General features: G+C 53.0%; 3 protein-coding genes across 3 annotated transcripts; 2 read left to right on the forward strand and 1 right to left on the reverse strand.

Annotated features, from left to right (window-relative positions):
- The first annotated feature begins 893 nt into the window (after window positions 1-893).
- On the forward strand, window positions 894-2,320 carry LOC109782539 (uncharacterized). Its single transcript, XM_020341162.4, has one exon. The coding sequence runs from the start codon at window positions 1,122-1,124 to the stop codon at window positions 1,836-1,838; it is 717 nt and encodes a 238-aa protein (XP_020196751.1). The 5' UTR covers window positions 894-1,121; the 3' UTR covers window positions 1,839-2,320.
- Window positions 2,321-9,012: 6,692 nt separating this feature from the next.
- Window positions 9,013-14,432, forward strand: LOC109782542 (uncharacterized). The gene is made up of 2 exons (XM_045233468.2): window positions 9,013-13,794; window positions 13,900-14,432. Exons 1-2 carry the CDS (start codon window positions 11,022-11,024, stop codon window positions 14,295-14,297), a joined length of 3,171 nt encoding a protein of 1,056 aa, XP_045089403.1. The 5' UTR covers window positions 9,013-11,021; the 3' UTR covers window positions 14,298-14,432.
- A 4,937-nt stretch (window positions 14,433-19,369) lies between these two features.
- On the reverse strand, window positions 19,370-19,723 carry LOC109782537 (uncharacterized). Its single transcript, XM_020341160.1, has one exon. It carries the CDS (start codon window positions 19,721-19,723, stop codon window positions 19,370-19,372), a length of 354 nt encoding a protein of 117 aa, XP_020196749.1.
- Between the last annotated feature and the right edge of the window lie 3,401 nt (window positions 19,724-23,124).

A 23,124-nucleotide genomic window follows, 5' to 3' on the forward strand; every position in this document is an offset into this window, starting at 1 on the left:
ATCCATGTCGTTCTTCGAAGACATATCCTTGTTTGATCCATAGATTCGACAACAAAGGTTGAGGCAGCTGAAAAGATGTGTAAGAAGCAACAAAGCCATCATCATACCCTGCAGCCATATCTGCAAGCCAGACCATGGATCCACCCCCTTCCACCTCTTCTACCACCACCACGACGATGAGTTAATGGGGGGGGGGGGGGGGGGGGGGGGGAGGAACTTGGGTTAACCCGCTCTGACATGTTGCCGAGCTTATTCTTTAAGCTTTCATCCACCACAAACCACCTCTTATCAATCAAGGAAATCAACCTAGAGAGGAAGAAGGCGAGCTTCTTGACCATAGTTGTGTTGCTCCTGGCGCTATTAGCATCGCCTAATCCCCTACATGTGCGTCATCCACCGTCATGGCCTCTAGTTGTCTACCCAGGATAGGCGTGCTTGCCCTATGTGGGATTCAACAGTCGCTCTCGGTCTAAGCATGAGTTTTGCCATGCCTCACTAGCTCGTTCGGAACTCCACAATTGGTTTGGTCATGTTGGACCAAATGATCGAGATCATCTCACATGGGTCCCTAACCCATCGAGCAGGAGAGAAACGGGATTCAAACCGCCACATGGATGGGCCAATGAGGTGCAGATGAGTGGGTTTTGTTGCATGGCGGATCCGGTCGTAGCGGGTCGGGTCAGGTGCCACTTAAGAAATGCCACTCCACGGTTCCGATCTATTTGGCGCCGCCCCGCGGTCGCGTCTACCCGATATGTGGACCCAACTTGTCAGAATCAAGGTGATATGACATAATTTGGGGCTCCTTTCCTTGATGAAAAAAAAAATGACACGGTTGTACAAAGGGAGAGAGTATTATATGATTTTCGGCAGCTACCATGTAAGACCGTGATAAAGTATAGAATTGGGCCAACCGGTGGATCACCGTCGGCCAGGCCTGCTAGACAAGAGGAGACTCCCAACTCACACAACAACGACGCCCATCTTCCCTTGCCTTTCTCACACGCACACAACCATCCACCCCCTTCCCGTTTAAAAGCGAGCCCATCAATTCGATCTTCATCATCCTCGACCAGTAGTGACTAGTGAGTCAGTGACTAGCACCAGCAGCAGCAGCAGCCATGGTCAAGACGTTCGCCCTCGCCTCCCTCTTCTTCACCGGCGGCCGTGTGGACGCCACCGCCGGGAGCCTGTCGTCTCCTCCGTCCATATCAGCTGCGTCCTCCCGCAGCATGGCCGCCTCGTGGCAATGGCCCTCCTGCGCGCAGGCCAGGACCGCGTCCTTCGACGGCCGCAGCAGCGTGGAGGCGGAGGCGGCGGCGTCGTCGGCGCGCCGGGACTGCTGCAGGACGACCCGCCTGATCACGAACCCGGCCTACTGCGACGACGACACGGCCGACAGCTCCTTCGTCTCCGCCACGGCCTCCTCCTCGGCTTCCACCGCGGCGCCAGAGCCGGAGCTCTCGCGGGCACGCGAGGCCGAGGAGGCGGTCATCCGCGGGGTCCGGGCGTCGAGCCGGCTCTTCTTCGAGCCCGAGGCGACGAAATCCATCGTGATGACGAGCAAGCCGGTGGCGGATCAGGCGGCGTTCCGCGGGGCGACGGCGCTGGCCATCGACTCGGCGGACCCGTACGGTGACTTCCGGCGGTCCATGGAGGAGATGGTACTGAGCCGCGGCGGCGGCAGGGGCGAGGACGACTGGGGGTGGCTGGAGGAGATGCTGGGGTGGTACCTCCGCGCCAACGGCAAGAAGACCCATGGCCTCATCGTCGGCGCCTTCGTCGACCTGCTCGTCGGGCTCTCCGCAGTCAACAACAAGGACGGCGGCCGGTGCTAGCTAGTTGGCGAGCATGCGAGCGCGCAATGCGATTGCTTACGGAAGAAACAGTGCCATGCCATTGCCATTGGTGGCATCAGCTAGCGATTCGGTCGAGATGGATTGAGCGAGAGGCGTAGGCTGTGTTGTGTTTGTTGAGAGCATGCATGCATGCATGTGTGTAGTATAGTCCCTCTGTTCCTAAATATTTGTCTTTCTAGAGATTTCAACAAATGACTACATATAGAACAAAATGAGTTAGTCTACGCTTTAAACTATGTCTATATAGATCCGTATGTGGTAGCCCATTTGAAATCTCTAAAAAAACAAATATTTAGAAACGGAGGGAGTACTTGATTGAATTATATGTAGATGTTGATAGTTGAATTATTCGAAGATTGCAAATAGCCAGCCAGCTAGATAGTCAGTGGGTGCCTCGAGCTTTCTCGCTCCCATGAGTCCCATCATGTACTGCTAATAACTATACTGGTCTGGCCAAACGTTGGACATCGTTTTCACACTGGTGTGTGACAGTGTGAGTGACTTCTGTACATGGTTTTTCACTTTCAGTGATATTTCAATGAAATTCACTGAATTTCATTAATTTCAGCAGTCACTGATATATTTACATTTGAGTCAAAACATTTCAATAATTTTGATAAGACACATGAATTCAAAAAATTATAAAAAATTTACAAAAATCTAATTGAATTAAAGTCGATATTTCGGCCTTTTGGCCGTGTTGCTGAAATTTTCCTGAAACTGGAAGTGAACACCTTGCTTTGCTTCTGTACCCCTACCCCTGCCTCTCTCGCGGCCGCAACCCTGCGACGTCTCGTCTCGAGCTCAGACCCTGCCTCTTCCTCCCCTCCGCCGGCGGTAGCACTGCAGGCACATCTTCTCCGTCTCCGACGAGGTCCTGATATAGTGGTGAGCCCTCACCTTCTTCTTCTTCTACTACTACTACTTCAAAATCGACTGCGCGAGTGAGGGATCGACTGATTGGAGATTCAACTTGAGAATTGCACTGCCCTAAGCCCTCAACATGTACACCCCCGGAAGATGCCAATGAAGAGTGTACCGCTATATACGCACTGTTTGGTCTTGCCATCCCTACCCTGACCAAAGTGAGCAGAGCCATTGGGTGAGAGCGTGAAGCTGTCGTGGATGAACATGGAAATCTCCTGGACCGGACGTACTTGGCCATTTGGTAGGCACTGCAGGTCTCAAGTCATTGGGGCTTTTGCATGGTGGGCAGGCACGTACGTGGTCCGCGGCGGGCCAGGCCAAAAGTGTCCAACCGATCCATTATCTCTGCCATTTGTCAGCCCGTACGTGTTAGGTCAAGATCGATTACTTCTTCAGTGTCACGAAAAATAACAGTAATTCACTTCACGCGCCTGGTTTTAACGAATGGCTTGGTTGATTTGGCCCATCGATCGGGTGACCAGACCCCCCCAAAAATAAAAATAAAACAGCAGCAGCACACATCACATGGGTGGCGAGACGCGAAAACACGTCGACACAATCCCGTTTCGTACGGTGAAATTAGGCCTCCTTTTCAAAAAGAAAAAAAAAACGGTGAAATTAGGCGGCAATCCGATCGGGCTCTGTTTGTCTGCATGCATGTGTGCGTTGATTGGCAGGCGCCACTGTTTCAGCTTGGGTGGTGGCCTCAATATATAATATATCCACAGCCTAGCCAAACAGTCGCTTCTTTTCCTAACAGTAGCACGCAGATCTCAGACAGTCAGGCCGAGTGATCCAGCAACGACCTTTCACCTCACCACCAGATACTAGTAGTGTTAGAGCATCTACGGTTAGGCACCCTAAATTCCGCCTCAAACGCCCAGGCCGGCCACCCGGTCACTGATCGGTTATGAAATTTTGATTTAGCCGGGTGCCTCAAACGGGTCTCAAACGCCCGAACTGACCGACACACTTCATATTCAGTCCAAACATGGGGCGGATATAAGGGGCACCCGTGCATGCCCGCCATGTCGGACCGACGCCGAGGTCCCACGCGGAATCGCCCGGAAACCCGGCGGTCGGAAACTCGTCTCCTCCATGGGACCGATGTCGCGTGGCGCCGCTCCTGGGGCCTCGTAATGCCTAGCCCGGCTATTTAAGTCGACCACCGGCACCGAAACCCTATCCCTCCACATTTTTCTCCGCCCGTCCACCGCCGCTGCCACTTCCCACTCCTCGTCCGCCACCACTAGTAGCCATGTCCCCACGCCGCCGGATAAGGGGCTACCCATTTCTAACGCCGGACCGCCGGCTGCAGCTCCTTGACCCGATCCGGGCAGGCGCAAGCCCGGATCGCCCTGGGGCTACCTCCGGATGCAGTGGATCCGGAGGAGTTGTTGTTGTTGTTGTTGGAGGAGGAGGAGAAGGAGGAGATGTTCTCCTACATCGATGAGGTCGAGCAGGAGGAGGATGAGCCGGAGCCCTCCTACGCGCATGTTCACCCAGCGCCAGGCACCGACGCCGTGGACATCTTCGACGACCAAGATTAGCTAGGGGTAGTACATAGGATTTCATTTGCATGCTTTGTATGGATTTAGGGGTTGAAATATGAGAAACTCAAATGCAGAGTAGGTAATTTGAAGCGTGACCAGACACTGTCTGCGGACGCGCCAGTCCGTATGCGTTTGAGGAAACGGATTTGTCAAGTGCGGGTGTAGATACTCTTAGTGTAGAGCTGATCGAGGTGCTTCTCGATCGTTCGTGGATCGAGCAGCAACGACGACGCGTCTCACCGGAACAGACAAGCCCCAAGTCCCAAGACGACGCATTTCATCGAGCACCTTATCTACATACAACAGATGATGATCGGGACAAAAATGCCCCCAACACAGTAACTAGGACTGGTCTTTTTTTTACGCACGTTCTGATGCCATCTACTCCCTCCATTCGGAATTACTTGTCGCAGAAATAGATGTATCTAGACGTATTTTAGTTTTAGATACATCCATTTTCGAGACAAGTAATTCCGAACGGAGGGAGTACACTGCTTAATCTGCGATCGGTCAGGGTGCAGAGCAGACAAAGTTTGTTTCTCTTTTTCTTGATAAGTTGAGCAACGGTGGTGGCCCATTTTCCCTGACGGGGTACTATACCTGACCCGGCCAAGTGATGAGCAGAGACAGAGTCATTGCCTGTTTGCTGACAGACTGAGGCTGCTGTTGGTGAACATGGACAGAAATCGCCGGGACGTGCAGGTAGGCAGCTTTCAGGTCGGCCGATCCCCCCTTTCCTTTCCTTGGGATGGGACGGGCAATGCATGCGCTCGGCGGCGCGCCAATCGATCAGTGAGCATTTTTTTTCCCGAAAAGGAACACTTTACTACTTAAAAGATTTAAGCATCACATCCGGCTCTACATAGCTAAGACAGACACAATCAAAAATATCCTGTCATTTAAATAAAAAAATAAAAAGTGAAATATAAGGAAAACATGCAGTATCCGTATAACGCCTAAAGCGGAGGAGGGTCAATCCTAAGATCATGCTGCCATCCATGTTGGGTAAAAGTATCCCTCGCCGTAGCTTTCAATCGTGTACACACCTCCATAAACAGGTCTCGATTTTCCACACGTTGTAGAGAGGACCATAAACGAAGAGTTCCGGTACATCTGTAGATAACCTGCATAAGAGAAGTACTTTTATCATTAAAAACCTTATCATTTCTATAGAGCCAAAGTGACCAAATAACGGCAAGCGCTCCCACCCTGAGAAGGGTTCTAAACCTGTGATCAATCCCATGTAGCCAGTGGCCAAATACATTAGCAACAATACAAGGAGGATACAAGCCAGAAGCTATTTGGATAATTGACCATATAGAACGAGCCAATTTGCATTGAAAGAATAAATGTTTTATTGTCTCATCATGGTGACAAAAGACACATTGCGGACTTTCATGCCAATTCCTCTTAATAAGGTTATTTTTAGTAAGAATGACTCCACATTTTCTTGTTATTATGCGGAGATTTTATTCTTAAGCGGTATCTTCATCTTCATCTTTCAGATCTTCTTGTTATTATCAACTGGCACATCAGACTGGATTAACGCTTTATACATAGATTTCACTGAGAACTGTCCATTCCCATGTAGGTTCCATCGGAATACATTGGACCCATGTGACAATTACATTGTGGACAACCGTTGGAGCAGGATGTTCCACGATTATAGTCTGGGTCCAAATAAATCCTTTATGAATGTCACATTTCGCGGAAATAATTTCATTACCGTGGCGACAGTATCACCCTTATGACGTACAGTGTTGTATAAAGCTGGATATTGTTCCCGAAGAGTGGCATTTCCTAGCACTGGTTACATCGATTTCTTCATTGCCATGCTATGGCGAGACGCCAAATCACAAATCCATGAGTACGGCATCAGGAAAATCATCAGTTTGTGTCTATGTGCACGTGCACTGCAGATGGATGCAGCAATCGACGCTGATGGGACGTGCAGGTAGGTAGGTAGCTTTCAGGTCGGCCGATCCCCCGGAATGGGATGGGAGTGGGACGGAGATGCTCGGCAGCGCGCCAATCGATCAGTGGCATGCACCTGCAAACGAGAAGAAATGACACTCCAACGCATTGGAAAGTATGTGAAGCCCTTAAAGATGATGCATGGATCTTCATGATCAGCCATGACACTGTAGTCTTCCGTGCCCACGTCCGGGAGTGCTTCACTCTGTGGATGCTTGTTCATGAAGTCGTTTTGGACGACCTTCTTGAGGACGACATTTTGTGGAAGCACTCCAATGATGACATTTATTCGGCGTCCACCGCTTACAAGGCGCAGTTTCTTGGGATGACTCTCTTCCCTATGAAATGCATGGTGTGGAAGCCTTGGGCACCACCGAAAGAGAAATTCTTCTCTTGGCTTGCGCTACAAGACCCGATTTGGACCGCCGACCGCCTGGAGAAACGAGGTTGGGAAAACGGCGCCCTTTGCCCTTTATGCAGGAGGGAACAAGAAACTCGACCACACCTATTCTTCAAGTGTCGGTACACCCTCAGGATGTGGCGCTTGGTTCTCAACAATTTTGGCCTTGCCCATGTTGACACGTCGACTTGGCACACGGAGGACTCGATCATGGCTTGGTGGGACAAGACGGCCGGGCTGCAAACAACGAATAGAAGTGCCATGGCATCCATAACCATGCTCCTATCTTGGACCCAATGGAACGAGAGAAATTCTCCCGTTTTCCGGCACAAGTGCGCTCCACCACCAATTCTAGTGCTGGCAATTTGCGATGAGGCAAACCTTTGGGTGACGGCGGGTCCTAAGCATCTAGGGAATATCATTACGCGTGATTAATTGGCATGTCGTGTTTGTGGGGTTATTGTAAAACTCTCAAACTTTACTCTCTTCTTAATTAATAGATGAGGCAAATCTTATGCCTCCGTTTCAAAAAAAAACCACAAGCAGTTTGTTGCTATGCACAGCAGATGAATATACAGCAATCGACGCCACTTATTTCAAAAAAAAGCAATCGATGCGACTGTGTCTGTGTTTGGTGGGGGTGACCTGAATTCAGAGACCTCAACAGTGTGCCACCGGCCACGACGTGCCGACGGACTATGCTTTGGTGCCTTAAGGCACCTGCTTTGTGTCTATGACATGTGGGCCCAACAGGTGGCTGGCCCACATGTCAGTGACCCAAAAGCAGGTGCCTGCCTTTGTGTCTATGACATATGGGCCCAACAGGTGGCTAGCCCACATGTCAGTGACCCAAAGACAGGTGCCTTTAATGCACCGAAGCTGCGTCCCCTTCGGACCCGGCCCGGACCACCCAGAGTCCTTGTCTCCTTGACGTGCACGACCCACGGACCTCCTCAATCGGACACTATGCACGGTTGACCTCAGCATCATGTACCCACGTACGTTTGTACGACAGAGAGGTGGCCTTGCCGAGTGCTACACGAGTCGCCTGCATGCAGTTCCCAGATTAAGCACAGCTGCACAGGGGAACTCGACTCAGATGATCATCGGATTCGACATTTTTGTTAGGCAAAGGAGCTGGAGCTGCGTGTTGCGGCGGTAGAGCCGGTTCCTTCACGCCAAACTAAAACTATTGGGCGCTCTCGTGGCTTCGGCCGATTCAAGTGGCCGTGCACGTCTGGTTTCCCCATGCATGCGGCTGCAAGCTAGCCGGCCTGACGTGCGGAGATTGCACTTGCACCGCACTCTAAACTGCATGTTGCAAATAAGTAGTATAAGTAGGAGTATATGATGATGCGTCGCTGCGTTGATGTCTTCAGGAATTTAACTTCCTTCATCGATATCTATATTAATTTGAACTCTCATTGCTTTTGTTTCGAGTCAGAGGACGTCATGTCATACTCATTTCTTAAAAAAAAGTCTGTTTAGGACACATCTAGATGTGACATAATCATGTCACATCTAAGCTGATGTCCACTCTGTTTGTGGTCTATTTTTTTTGTCCTACATTTTTTTTGTTTCTTGTTGATGCATTATATATTTGTGGGAGCTTAGATGTGACATCCTTAAAAAATATCTAGATGTGAATTCTCTATAGTAGTTGCTGTTGGACGGATCAACGCCAAATGCCATGGATTTGGCGTCGTGCGTGCTTGCCTGGGACAAGGCCAGTGGGCTTTGGCCGGGGCTTGCTCAACGGCAGACGTCGGGGTTGTGTTGTGGATGCAGGCGGGTCCGCTTCCTATAGTGGAGGCATGGACACAGACTTGGTGGCCGATGTCGGGCTAGGAGCGGAAGGATGTGCCTTTTGCTCTTCCTATCATGGTTGGGGTGTTGTAATGTGGATGGTTGGCGGAGTCTTGAGACTTGGATGCTGGGCGGTAGTCCGCATGGTTGGCTCTTCGGCGGGCACTATGATGGTGGTGGTGGCTATGCCTTTTGGTCGTGTGGACGGCGAGGGATGTAGCGGTGGGTGGCTTGGGAATTGGGATCGCTCTTTGTCGATGCCAATGATGGCGCCCAGATATGGATTTAGAGGTTTGTGCTCGCCGTGGGTGTCTTGGGTGTACCTCGGGGTGGCATGGGTCACCTACCGAACGAAACCTCTGTGCTTGGGTGTCGATGGCAGCGACGCCCACGGATGCCACTCTCCTCTTGAGGACGTCATTGTGGTTCTCCTCTCTGCGCCAGGATTCCGGGTGCACGTAAGGACTCGGCAGCGTCGACGCTTAGTGTCATTTTTCCTCATAGGGTCATTGTCGTGGAGCTTAGGTGTCCTAGAGCAGGATGTGTCGTTGGCTTTATGCCTTCCTATATTCTTTCTTAGTATGGTAGTCGTTTTGTGATTTTTATTGGCTAGTTATCCCAAGATATGCTTTGTAAGAAGGCATCCTCATTTAACCGGTACTTTGATTTGTGCTTTATCTAAACAGCGAGGCAAGAGCATGTTTCCAAAGTATGCGGCTACTAGGTAGGTGTTTTTTTAACAAAAAATGTTAAAATGTTACTACTCCGTCCCATAATATAAGACGTTTTTTAACATTAGTGTAGTGTCAAAAAGCGTCTTATATTATGGGACAGAGGGAGTACCTAAGTAGGTTGGGCTTTCAGGCTAGTATTTGTGCATCGTTACAGGACCAGCTCAAAAAAGAAACACTCTACGACGATGCCGTCACCTCCAACCGAAGACACAAACATGACAAGTCAAACCAGAGCAACACCGCACTGCCTATAAATTCTCGCCACTACCACAATCTTACAACAAGACAGGGGGACTCGCTCGCTCTCCAATTGCCAGATCCCCAGCCCCAGGAGCTTCCAAGTTCCAAGCCTCTCCAATGGCGGTCAAGGTCTAAGCCGCGTCAGCATCCGCACCACCATCTTCTTCTAGCAAGGTTCACATCCTATCCTAAATAGGCATTTTCTTGGTCTTGCTTGCCGTATCCCTATCCAAAGATTGGTCCGTCCGATGCAACAACTAATGTTTATCTTTCATTTGCTTTTTCTGTGTATTAATTAAACTCTTTATTGATTTTCCAGTAATTCTCGAAATTAAGTATCACTTTTGGTCAGCTAGACGCCGCATGGCTCTGTTTTTCCCCTTTGTTCGTAGGCAATATCACTAGATTGGTAGATGTGATTTCGTCAGTGCGCGCAGACAATGATTTGATCACGAGAGGGGGTAAAAATGAGTCAGGCCTCAGTCGTTTTGCAGGATTTCTATGGCAAAAACATAGGAACAGGGATTCCGTAGGAAATTTTTCTATAAATGCATTCGGTTTGTAGGAAACGCATATTTTCTATGTTTTTGGAGAAATATACACATCTATTCAAAGCTTATTTTGTGCGTAGTAACGAGGCAAGACAATTTTGTAGGATGGCAAGTGACTTCCTATCAAATTCCTATACTACTTCTAATTTCTACATTTTGGTTTCCTCCAAACCGAATGAGGCCTCGGGGGAAAAATTGGACTCCCCCACAATCCTAGGGTGCAGGGTAGGTTTCAATCAGGGTCTCGATCATGACGGCAGGTTTTGGTAAAGAGCAGTGCTATACACACGTCATCGTGTGGACAATCCTGCACATCATTTTCGTTCGGTAAATTGGAGTACACCTTAAATTAACTTATTTTCTGGAAGTGCTCTTTGTCCAAATCGACTAGTGCTCACTAGTCAGTGCTGTACTTGGAAATATGGTTTGCACCATGATGGTGGCATATCTTGATTAAATTGCCAACTTGTCTTAATAGTTTAAAGATAATGGATGACATCTAGTTAGGCGCAGTTTTTTTCTAAAGAAATATAGCAGTACCATCTAGTGGGTCATACGTAGATGGCATAATTGACTTATTTTCCATATGTCTGGCTTATTCTCACATGTCAACACTTCCGTGCTGTGTTTCCAAGGAAAAAGTCAGCCGAGAACTTCCATAAATCCTTTGACGAACAAACCACCTGAGGGAATTGAAAAAAGAGTGGCGACAAAGAGTTTGCAGAGAAGCTTCAAAATTTATTGCATAAATTCACCGTTCAAAAAGCTACATGACCAAAACTGCACCACCAGTTTTCTTTCCTACACAAACTTTAATGTTGTTAATACTTGCTAAGTTGCTATTATCCTTGTATTTTTTTTCTGCAAATTTTCAAATGACATGCTACTCCTAATAAAGTCCTGCCTGCAAATTTTCACTTGTTCTAGTGCTTTGGATGTAATGCCAGGAAGGGTCCTGGAACATACTATATGCACCGATGTTTCCACTGCCTTTGTTGCTTCTTCTGCTGCATTCGCTCTGGCCAGCATCAAGCATTTCAGCCTTCTCAGCTGCAGAGATATTCAGCATCAGCAATGAGACTGACATGGATTCCTTGCTGGCACTCAAGACTAGTCTCGGTGACCAGTCAGGTGTGCTATCCTCCTGGAACGCAAGTGGTGACTTGTGTCGATGGCTAGGTGTGGTATGCAGCCTCAGACACAAGCAAAGGGTCTTGAAACTGAATCTCTCCTCGGCTGGCCTCTTCGGCACAATTGCTCCTTCCATTGGGAACCTCACGTACCTCGCTCATGTAGACCTCAGTTCAAATGCACTTCATGGTGGATTTCCGGCGACGATTGGGCGCCTGCATCGGTTGCGGTATCTTGACTTGTCACACAACTCACTTCAAGGCGAGATCCCAGATAGCTTGATGAACTGCACCAAATTTACAAGCATCGCCCTTTATTCCAACCGACTCACCGGAGAAATCCCTGCTTGGCTTGGAGGTTTATCCAACCTTGAGTACATTTACCTAGAAGCCAACAACTTCACTGGGGCCATCCCGCCATCACTCGCCAACCTCTCGTCCCTGCAGGAACTCTATTTCTCACGAAACCATCTTGAGGACACCATTCCTGAGGGCATTGGTAGGCTCGGTATGCTTCAGTACGTTGCACTGGGAGAAAACCACCTCGTGGGCACCATCCCTGCAACTTTCTTCAACCTTTCTTCGCTGGCTCAGCTCGGAGTGACAAACAATGAACTTGAGGGAACGCTGCCGTCTAACCTGGGGAATAACTTGCCAAATCTCCAGGCCCTCTACCTTGACTTAAACCACTTCACAGGAAGAGTTCCAGCTTCACTAGCAAATGTGACCACCGTAGATGTTCTAGACATCTCGCTCAATAACTTCACTGGAAAATTGCCTCCAGAGATTGGAAAGCTCTGCCCCGATATCTTATCTCTCAGCAGAAACCAACTTGAGATAAGCACTGTTCAGGACTGGGAGTTCATCACCTTCTTGTCCAACTGCACATACCTCCGTGTACTTGATCTTGGTTACAACCATTTTACTGGGGAACTTCCGAGCTCATTTGCCAACCTGTCAGCTCATCTCCAGCTGTTGTCGGTTGAAGCAAACGATATCTATGGGAAGATACCTGTCCACATTGGCAACCTTTTGGGGCTACTTGAGGTGTCATTTTCCAACAACCGATTTGCTGGAGTCCTACCTGACAGCATTGGAAGGCTAAAAATGCTAACAGTATTGGACCTCCAAAATAACCTACTATCGGGGATCATTCCGTCATCACTTGGGAACCTAACACAGATGCAACAGTTGTTTGTGAATGGGAATAACTTTGAGGGACCTATTCCACGAAGCCTTGGGAACCTGCAACAGTTAATTACTGCAAACTTTTCGAGCAACCAGTTCACCAGTTCATTGCCTAGAGAGATTTTTAGCATACCATCTTTGTCAAATGCTCTTGATTTGTCAAACAATCATTTGGTTGGTATTCTTCCGTCTGAAGTTGGCATACTCAAGAAGGCCACCTTCTTGTACTTGTCTCGAAACAACTTGTCTGGGGTACTGCCCGATGCTTTGAGCAACTGCCAAAGCTTGGTGGGCCTCCATTTGGACAGCAACTCCTTTAGCGGCAGCATCCCTATGCCTATGAGCAATGTGCATGGTTTGGTAATATTAAACCTCTCAAGAAACAAGCTTTCAGGCATGATTCCTCAAGAATTAGGACGCATGAAGGGACTAGAAAAGTTGCATCTTGCACACAACTACTTATCTGGAAAGATCCCCGAGTCATTCGAAAACATGACCAAACTGTACCAATTGGACTTATCCTTCAACCATTTGGAGGGTAAAGTTCCAGTGCATGGTGTGTTTGCTAACATAAGTGAATTCTCCTTTGCTGGGAACAATGGTCTCTGTGGTGGTATCCTGCAACTGCACTTGCCTTCATGTCCAGCTGAACCTTCAAAGCATAGTCAAAGGAAACATCATGTCATTCTAAAAGCAGCGATTCCAGTCGCTAGCATCATATTGTTCACAATATTAACATTTTTATCATTTTTCTTGAGAAAGAAATTGAGAGGTCGGTCGATAGAAAAAACAAAAACTGCTCCACCATTAATGAATGAAATGTACCCTAGAGTTTCTTACGATGAACTTGTCCAAGGAACAGATGGTTTTGCTAGAAACAATTTGATCGGCATAGGAAGATATGGTTCAGTGTATAAGGGGAATTTACTGCTGAAGAATACAATAACTGAAGTTGCTATTAAGGTTTTTGATCTTCAGCAGCCTCACTCTTCCAGGAGTTTTCTAGCAGAGTGTGAGGTGCTCAGTAAGGTCCGCCATCGTAATTTGGTCAGTGTGATAACCTGCTGTGCTAGCTTGGACTCGAAGAGGAATGACTTCAAAGCCCTTGTTCTTGAATTCATGCCTAACGGGAGCCTAGATACGTGGTTGCATCCAAGTCTACTTGTACAAGAGAGGCAATGCTTGAAGCTGATGCAAAGGTTGAACATTGTTGTTGATATTGCTGATGCACTCGACTACCTGCATAACAACTGTGAGCCACCAATTGTACACTGTGACCTGAAGCCAAGCAACATCCTTCTTGATGAGAATTTGGGTGCCCATATTGGGGATTTTGGTCTTGCAAAGATCCTTTCAAATCCAGTTGGTGAGAAACCGATCAGATCGAAAAGCACCATCGCCATACGAGGAACCATTGGATATGTTGCACCAGGTAACTCGAAAGCATGCTTGTCATGCCCTATATCTGCTTGGTACTTACACAAATAATGCTATTTTGTAAGAGAATATTCAATATATTGCTGCATCTGCAATGCAGAATATGGGGAAGGTGGTCAAGTATCTGTGCGCGGAGATGTGTACAGCTTCGGAATTGTCCTCCTCGAGATGTCTACTGGGAAGTCACCTACTCATGACATGTTCAGGGACGGGCTAACGTTGCAGAACTATGTGGAGGCGGCATTCCCTGATGGGCTTATGAAGGTCTTTGATCCATTATTGTTGGCAACAGAAGAAGTTCCTGCGAATGATTTGTGTGGGGGAAGCAGCTCACTCAGAGATCCAAGTAATGTCCTGACCTTCGTTACAAGAGTGGCACTGCTGTGTTGTAATCAAGCACCAGCAGAAAGGATGCTTATGAGAGATGCTGCAGCCGAGCTCCACAGGATCAGGGCTCGACCCATCACAACACCAATTGACCAGTTTGTTCTTGAGTGATGTAGTACCAAGAGCTGTAAGGTATCAGATCTCTGTAATATCTTGAATGATGATAAGAGTATATTACATGAACGATAAATGCACACTTCATAAAAGTATATAGTTACACTTGCATGAAGAATTTTGTTGGAGAAGAATAAGATGGACTGGCAAGATTTTGTTAACACCAACATAATAAAAACAGTCTTCGATGTTTACCAGAATTGCTTTAGCGTGTTTTCTGTTTTTCTTGTTGTTGATATAATCACTGCAAGCATGTTGAATTTCGAACTGAATCTTCTACTAGTATTTGCACATTTTTTCCTGTTGAACTTGAGAACTATGATCATATAAATATGGATGGGCGTGGGGTGGCGCCGGAGATGGATGGGTGTGGGGCGGCGCCGGGGAGGGACCCGCTGCTGAACTGACGCATCTGCAATGGCGCAGGGTGGCCGACCTCCCCCTCCGAGCTGCCATTGATGTCGGCGGCCGGATATGCTTGGCGACGGCCGCGGATCCGGCTCGGAGACAGCTGCAGGCTGGGGAGGGAGGGGCGGCGGCGTGAGCAGGCCCCGCCGCCGACGGCGGGGCAGTGGATAGGCCGGCTGGGCAGTGAACAGTGTGGGGAGGGGTGGTTGGCTGTTTAGTTTTTCAAGGAGTTTTTGGCAAAAAAACGTTTAACGACATCTATCCCGAACCGTTATGCCATGTCAACAAAAGTGGGCTCCACCTGTCATAATCATCATTAAATGGGGCTAAACAGTAAACTAGCGTTTTTTGCAAAAAATTAGCCTCAGAATTAGTGTTTTTTTACACAAAACTGTAGAATTGTGGTTCCTGCAACCCTAGCTTTCAATGTCGATGTTTTCTGCAATTCACTCTCGTTGCCATCATCGCCTCCAAATTGGTGAGACAAGCAAGAAATTGTGGACATGCTTCCTTGAGTTTATTGCAGTTATGCTGCTCAGCTAAGGCCAAACTGGTCGGCATAAATGTGATTGCATAACTTGTGCTCGCATACCGGTCTCAGCCTCTCAATGTTGTACATGTCTGTTGCCACGCGTAGATGGCCAGCCATCGTCACATGGATGCACTTCACCTTGGTTGCTATCCATTGAAAGCAGGGATGAGATTCAACACACTTTACATTAGCCATCGGAGGGCGTATATATACAGTTACAGGACGCCCACGAGGCCAGATCGTGTGCCACTACTACACGAACACAAACCCACTCACGCACTACCTAGCCCACGTACAGGCGCGGTGACCATGCACACGCGCACGCACACTCTGTATGCTAACACCCCCCGCAGCTGGAGCGTCGGGTGTAGAGACGCACAAGCTGGAACGAAATTCCCGGAAGACATCAGTGGGCAATCCTTTCGTCATCACGTCGGCGAACTGCTGACGCGTAGGGACGTGAAGGACGCGGAACTCGCCGAGGGCCACGCGCTCCCGAACGAAGAGGATGTCCAGCTCGATATGCTTGGTACGCCGGTGGTGCACAGGGTTGCTGAAGAGGTAGACAGCCGACACATTGTCGCAGAAGACCAGCGTGGCGGAGCGGAGGGGACAGTGGAGTTTACCGAGCAGCTGCCGAAGCCACACGCACTCAGCAACGGTGTTGGCCACGCCACGGTACTCAGCTTCGGCAGAGGAGCGCGAGACCGTGGCCTGGCGCTTAGACGACCAGCTGACGAGGGCGTCGCCAAGGAACACACAGAACCCGGAGGTGGAACGGCGTGTGTCCGGGCAGCCGGCCCAGTCGGCATCCGTGTAGACGCGGAGATCAAGCGCCGAGGAGGCGTGAAGATGAAGACCGAGCGCACTGGTGCCGCGGACGTAGCGCAGCGTGCGCTTGAGGAGCGCGCAGTGACACTCGCGAGGGTCATGGCATGTGGAGGCATATTTGCTGCACGGCGTAGGCGAGCTCGGGCCGGGTGATCGTCAGGTACTGGAGGGCACCGGCCAAGCTGCGGTACGCGGTGGGATCAGCGACAGGAGGACCATCAGCGGAGGGGAGCTTGGCCTTGGTGTCGACCGGCTTGATGGCTGGCTTGCAGTTGTCCATGTCAGCGCGCTCGAGGATGTCGTCGGCGTACTATTCTTGCGAGAGGAAGAAGCCAGTGGACGACCGCGAGACGCGGATGCCAAGGAAGAAGTGAAGAGCCCCAAGATCCTTCATGGCGAATTCAGCAGTGAGCCTGGCGATGACGAGTCGGAGCAGCGATGCGGTCGAAGCAGTAAGGACGATGTCGTCCACGTACAGCAATAGGTACGCGGTGCCGTCCGCGCCGTGGTAGGTGAACAGCGACGTGTCGGAGCGAGTCGCAGCGAAGCCGATGGTGCGCAGGAAGCCAGCAAAGCGTAGAAACCAGGCCCGTGGCGCCTGTTTGAGCCCGTAGAGCGAGCGCGAGAGGCGGCAGACGTGGTCCGGCTTGCCGGAGTCGACGAAGCCAGCGGCTGGAGACAGAAGACTTTCTCGTTGAGCTCGCCATGAAGAAAGGCGTTCTTCACGTCAAGTTGGTTGACAGGCCAACCGCGCGAGGCGGCGAGCGTAAGCACCGTCCGGATTGTTGCAGGCTTGACGACGGGGGAGAAGGTCTCGCCGTAGTCGATGCCGGGGCGTTGATGAAAGCCACGCACGACCCAGCGGGCTTTGTACCGTTCGAGGGTGCCGTCAGCACGAGTTTTATGCCGGAAAACCCATTTGCCGGTGATGATGTTGGCGCACGGAGGGCGGGGCACGAGCTCCCACGTGTGGTTGCTGACGAGGGCGGTGAACTCGTCGCGCATGGCGGCGAGCCAGTTGGGGTCGCGCAGGGCAGTTCGCACCGACTTGGGGAGCGGCGAGATGTCCGGCGAGGCTGTGGAGGTGGCGACCAGCACGTAGTCGTCGAACTGCTTGTTGGGGCGGAAGACACCGGCGCGGCCGCGAGTCAGGGGACCAGCAGCAACCGGAGTGGCAGGCGCCGCGGAGCGAGCAGGGCCCGGCGAGGAAGGCGCAGCAGAGGCACTGGGCGTTGAGGCAGCGCCGCCACTGGATGACGATCGGACGGAGCCGCTTGAATCAGAGGCGCGCGCGCCACGCGGAGACCCCTGGGCACCGTCGGATGCAGATCGAGTGCTTCCGCTTGAACCAGAAGTGTGCGCGCCATGCGAAAGCTCCCGAGCACCGGCAGATGCCGATCGAACGCTCCCGCTTGAAGCAGAAGCGCGCGCGCCACCCGCAGGGAATCGTACCTCGGGAGAGACGGCCGGAGCAACACCAGAGCCACGGAGCACCTGCAAAACGGGCGAAGCAGCGGCAGGTGGTGGTGGGGAAGGCGGAGCTGGGTTAGGAGCGGCGAACGGGAAGCTGAGCTCATCAAACCGAACATGGCGAGAGGTGAGCACACGCCGCGTAACAGGGTCAAAGCAGCGATAGCCGCGATGGTCAGCAGGGTAGCCGAGGAATACGCACGCGACCGAGCGTGGTGTGAGCTTGTGTGCAGCCGTGGAGGAAGTGTTTGGAAAGCACAGGCAACCGAACACTCGCAAGAGAGAATAGTCGGGGGAAGTGCCAAGGATGAGTTCATGCGGTGTCACCGGTGAACTCGAACGGCATGGACGCCGGTTCAGAAGATAAGTGGCAGTGCTGAGAGCCTCGGCCCAAAATCGTGGGGGCATGGAGGCATGAAAGAGGAGCGAGCGAACCCCATCGTTGAGTGTACGAAGGGAGCGCTCGGCCTTCCCATTTTGTTGACTTGTGTAAGGACAGGAAAGACGAAACACAGTGCCGTGAGAATCAAGAAGCGATCGCACGGCAGCGTTGTCGAACTCGCGACCGTTGTCAGTCTGTAGCGCAAGGACAGGACGCTGGAATTGTGTATGAGCATAAGCAAAAAAGGAGCGCAAGACAGCAAGCACATCAGATTTGCGTTGGAGTGGGAAAGTCCACACGTAATGAGTGAAATCGTCAAGTATCACAAGGTAAAATTCATAGCCTGAAATGCTTACAACGGGAGAAGTCCAAACATCTAAATGCAGCAACTGAAAGGGAAAGAAACTATGCGACATCGAAACATGGAAGGGAAGGCGTGTATGCTTGCCCAAGCGACATGCCCGACAGGTGTGCGGGGCGGAACTACTGCAGCTGAAGGGGTACTGACGGAGCGAGGTGACGTGCGGGTGCCCAAGACGCTGGTGCCAGAGGTCGACGGTGGCCGCGCCGGCGAAGACAGAGCGTGCGGGTGCCGAAGAAGAGCCAGCAACAGAGTAGAGATCACCGGTCGAGTCACTGCGCAGAATCACTGTCCGGGTGCGGCGGTCCTTTACAGAGAAACCAAAAGCGTCAAATTCCACATTGACAGGATTATCACGACAAAGTTGACGAACGGAGAGAAGGTTCATAATAAGAGACGGAGACAACACGACATTGCGAAGTATAAGCGGGGAGGAAGTAGTGATGAGAGAGCCCGTGGCCACATGAGTGATAGGAAGGTGATCACCGTTACCGACGATGATGGAAGAGGAAGAAAGGGAGGGACGGATGTTGTGGAGATTACCCGGAGAGGAGGCCATGTGCGCTGTGGCCCCTGTGTCGAGGTACCAGTCAGACGTGCTCCCTGACGAGGACGGACCGGCAGTGGCGCTGTGGAGCGCGGCTTGAAGGGAGGTCATGTCCCATGGAGGCGCGTGACCGGGCGTCGGGGCAGGACTAGCCGGAGCAGCACCCGGAGGCGCGTACTTGTTGTAGTAGCCGTCGTAGCCGTACGGTGGTGGTGGCGCGGAGGGAGCAGTAGCCAGCATGGCTTGCTGATGGGGTGTGCCGGGGCGCGGCCCGAGCACGCCGGCGCCCGGAGCACGCCAGGCGACGGGCCAGGCCTGGACAAGGCCCGTCCAGGAGCTGGATCCGGGAGCAGGAGCGGGGTAGCCAGGAGCCTGGGGCGGGGCAGGAGCCGGCTGGGGAGCGCCCCCCCCCCCCTTTGCCACGGCCGCGCTTCTTGCCGCGTCCGCGCCCGCGTGCGGCGCCAGGAGGATCACCAGTTGGAGAGGGGGGCGGGGGCGACGCAGGAGTGCTACGCCCAGCCACCAGCGCATGCGCCGTCTACAGGCGCGCGGACTGCTCGGCGCGGTGCTCCTTGAGCATGAGGAAGGCGCGAGTCTCCAGAAAGGTGGGGAGCGGCACGCGAGCAATGATATGCGGGATGGCATGGTGGTACTGACGACCAAGACCACGCAGGAGATGGAATACCTGGCGGGTCTCGGTGACGGGCTGCCCTAGATCGCGGAGCTGATCCGCGAAGAGCTTCAACTTCGTGCAGTACTGCATGATGGACATCTCGCCCTGAACAACAGCGTGGTACTCGGCGTCGACGTAGACGGCGCGTGAGAGATGGTTGGCGGTGAAGAGCGCGCCGACGGCAGTCCAGACTGCGAGGGCGGAGTCATCGGGCTGCATCACCGCACGAGCAGCTCCGGGGCGATGGTGGAGTAGAGCCAATGGACCACCGCGTGATCCGCCATGAGCCACTCGGGGTCGTCAGGGCGCGGAGGGGCTGTCGCAGAAACATGGTCGCGAAGCCCGAACATGCCAAGAACGGCGTCAAAGTGACGGCGCCACTGAGCATGATTGCCAGCGTTGAGGTCGAGGAAGATCGGGACATGGCGCCGGATATCCACGGTGGGAAGAACAGAGGCAGCCGGAAGGGGAGCAACGCCGACGGGAGCGGCCGGCGCAAGACGGAGTGCAGCCGGGGCCGCGACCGGAGGCGGAAGAACGGCGGCAGGGTGGCCATCGTCATCAGGGAGATCGCCGTCGTGGGAGGGAGGAGGGGAGTGGTTGTCGAACCCATCCATGGCAGCTGAAGGCAGTTGGTTGCGCGAGAAGAGGAGGCTCCTAGGCGACTGATACCATGGAAGCAGGGATGAGATTCAACACACTTTGCATTAGCCATCGGAGGGCGTATATATACAGTTACAGGACGCCCACGAGGCCAGATCGTGTGCCACTACTACACGAACACAAACCCACTCACGCACTACCTAGGCCACGTACAGGCGCGGTGACCATGCACACGCGCACGCACACTCTGTATGCGGTGACCATGCACACGCGCACGCACACTCTGTATGCTAACATCCATATCAAGAGCAAGCAGAGAATTGGTGTATATGAAATGGAGCAAGGACTTGACCACATCAATTTCCATCTCATGGATTTCTATGGCGCCGCCGGCTTTCTCCTTCATGACGCCGAGGAGCTCCGCCTTGAACATGGATGACCTAGCAGAGCAAGCACGGAAGTATGAGCCAAGAATTTCTCTCCACCGACATGAAAAGTAATGTCTGGTCCATCCATGCTCTCTAGGAGGTCGCCGAAATGCCGGTGCAGGTCGCTTGGAGGAACCACAACAAACTGATTACCCATTGTTTCTTCACTGGATATATTCCTGATGACAGTTATATCAAACACCGTTTGGATACAGTCACCTGTTAGATACACAGATTGCTCAACTGTAGACCGATTGAAACGGTAGCTAAGAACTGAACCTTGGCGCCGGAAGACATGATCTTATATGCAACGGCTGAATGGCTGGACTAGACGATCTTTGACAACCATCCTAGATCCAACTTTTACCTTCACATTCTGAGCATTGGCTGAAGCAAGAACCAGGGAAACAACTATGAGGTCGGCATGTTGTTTTGGCAAGTACCTCAGAGCATCTCCAGCCGTTCGGCCCGCCAGGGCGCCGAAAAAGAGCGGCCTGAGGACAAGCCGACGCAAGATCGCCCCCGGGGTTCGGTTCGCTCCCAGTCATGCGCCCACGGTCGCCGCGGGTTCGGCGAAGTTCGTTTCAATTTTTTTGCAAACTCGACGACTTTCGCATGAACTTGGCCAATTTTTGACGAAATTTGTAAAAAAAACTTAAAAACATGCATGAACTAACTTAGAAACGAACTAAAAAGCCTAGCCGCTGCCGCCCCCGTCGCCGCCGCCGCTGTCTACATGCCGAGAAGCCTGTCGAAGTGGGTATAGTCGCCGCCGTCATCGTCGTCGTCGCCGCGCGCCTCACCTGCGGCGTCCCTGCTGCATCCCTCGACGGGGTCGCCGACAGCGCTTGACGGCCCGGCCTCGCCCTCGTCGTCGTTGTCGATGATGACAACGCCGCCCTCCTCGGCGACGCGGCGACGCTCCTCGGCGCGGCTACGGGCCTGGTTCTCCAGGTACGCCCGACGCTGGCGGCGCACCTGCTCGCGGACGTAGTCCTCCCTCGCCCATTTGAGGGCGGACTCGTCATCGGGGGCCACCATGCCGGCGTGCTCCGGCTTCACGGGGAGCATGTCCGGCTCGGGCTTCGGCCGGACCAGGCGGAGGGAGCGCCTCGTCGGTGCCGTCACAGGCGAGGGCTCGTTGATGACGAGGGCGCCGCTGCGAGCGCGACGCCCGAGCGGTGTCTCCTCCGGCTCGGGATTGACGGGGCGGAGGGCCGGCGAGCCGGAGCCCGACGACGAGGACGACCCCGTCTCCATTCGCCGCGTCATCCAGGAACTGCCGCGGCGGCGAGAGAAGGAGGGCCGCGTCGGGTAGCCAGCCGCGGCACATTGCTGGTCTCGATGTGGTCGAGGACGGCGTCGAGTGTACGGCCGGGGACGCCCCACCACTCGCGCCGTCCTTCGGAGTTGAGGCGGCCGCGGGGGATGATGCCGTTGACGGAGGCGATCTGCTCCTCGCGGCGGAGCTGGAAGTACAGCGTCCACAGCGTTTCGCCGTCGGGCGCGTACCTCGGCTCGTTCCGCTGGTCCTCCGTCAACGAGGAGCGGATGCGGGCGATCTCCGCCCGCCGTGCTGCCCCTTCGGGAACCGGCGGCACCGGGACGCCGCCGGCGCTCAGTCTCCACGAACCAGGCACGCACATGCCGGGGGGCGCCGGGTACTCGGCCTCGTACAGAAGGCGCGCCTCCGGCTCCTGGAGGTGTCGGCGGCCGAAGCTGTTCGCCGTTGCGTCGGCGCCTGGGTATCTCTCCGCCATGGTTTCGCTCATTGGCGGGCAGGGGAGTGGAGGGAGAGCTCGCCGGCGGGGAAAAGGCTATCACTGGAGGTAGAGGGGGAGGCTGTGGCGCTCACCGGCGGGGAGGGGCGCCTTTATAGCCGAAGCGGGGTGGCCGGGGGGCGGCATGCGGGCGGACGCGTGGCGCATGCGGGCGGGACGCGCGTCGGCTGCGTCTTCACTGTGCCACCCGTGAGGCATCAATGGAGGCCGACCGGCGCGGCAGCCTTCGCAATTATTCCCACGAGAACTGAGGCGATGAGGTCGACGAAGCGGCCGTCTCGCTGACTCGGCGGGCCCGCGGCTCTTTCGCGCCAAAGCACTCACCGCGCGTCGGGTTCGGCATGGGTCCGCAGGCGCTGATTTCGGCCCAAGCCGGTGAAAAAAGGCTCCTGAGGACGCGACTGGGCTGTTTTTTCGGCGCCGGCGCAAAAAGATCGTCTGGGGAGGCCGTTCTGGGGCGCGGCTGCTCTCACAACCCAGTTCTGACCTCCAACGCTGAAAGGGAGAGAAGTCACGCACTCACCGCGCTTGAGTAGCTGCTTGGCGCTTGAGTATCCATGTAGCTTGAACATGTAGGACCTTCCCTCAGTAATGGCACCAGAAAGCTTGTACTGATCTGCGATGCCCTGTCCCACGACCGAGGACCCCGGTAGAGGGTCGGGGACGAGTCCGTAGCAAAGCTGAACGACCGACGGCTGGTCGGCTGGGACACGGGGGTGACCGGCGGGCCACGGTGGATTGGAGAGGAGCTGGACTGGGAGGGAAGTAGAGATGTGGATGATGGCAAATGGAGGAGGAAGAGCACCGC

Source organism: Aegilops tauschii, chromosome 2 (assembly GCF_002575655.3).
Source record: "Aegilops tauschii subsp. strangulata cultivar AL8/78 chromosome 2, Aet v6.0, whole genome shotgun sequence".
In the NCBI taxonomy this organism is placed as follows: Eukaryota; Viridiplantae; Streptophyta; class Magnoliopsida; order Poales; family Poaceae; genus Aegilops; species Aegilops tauschii.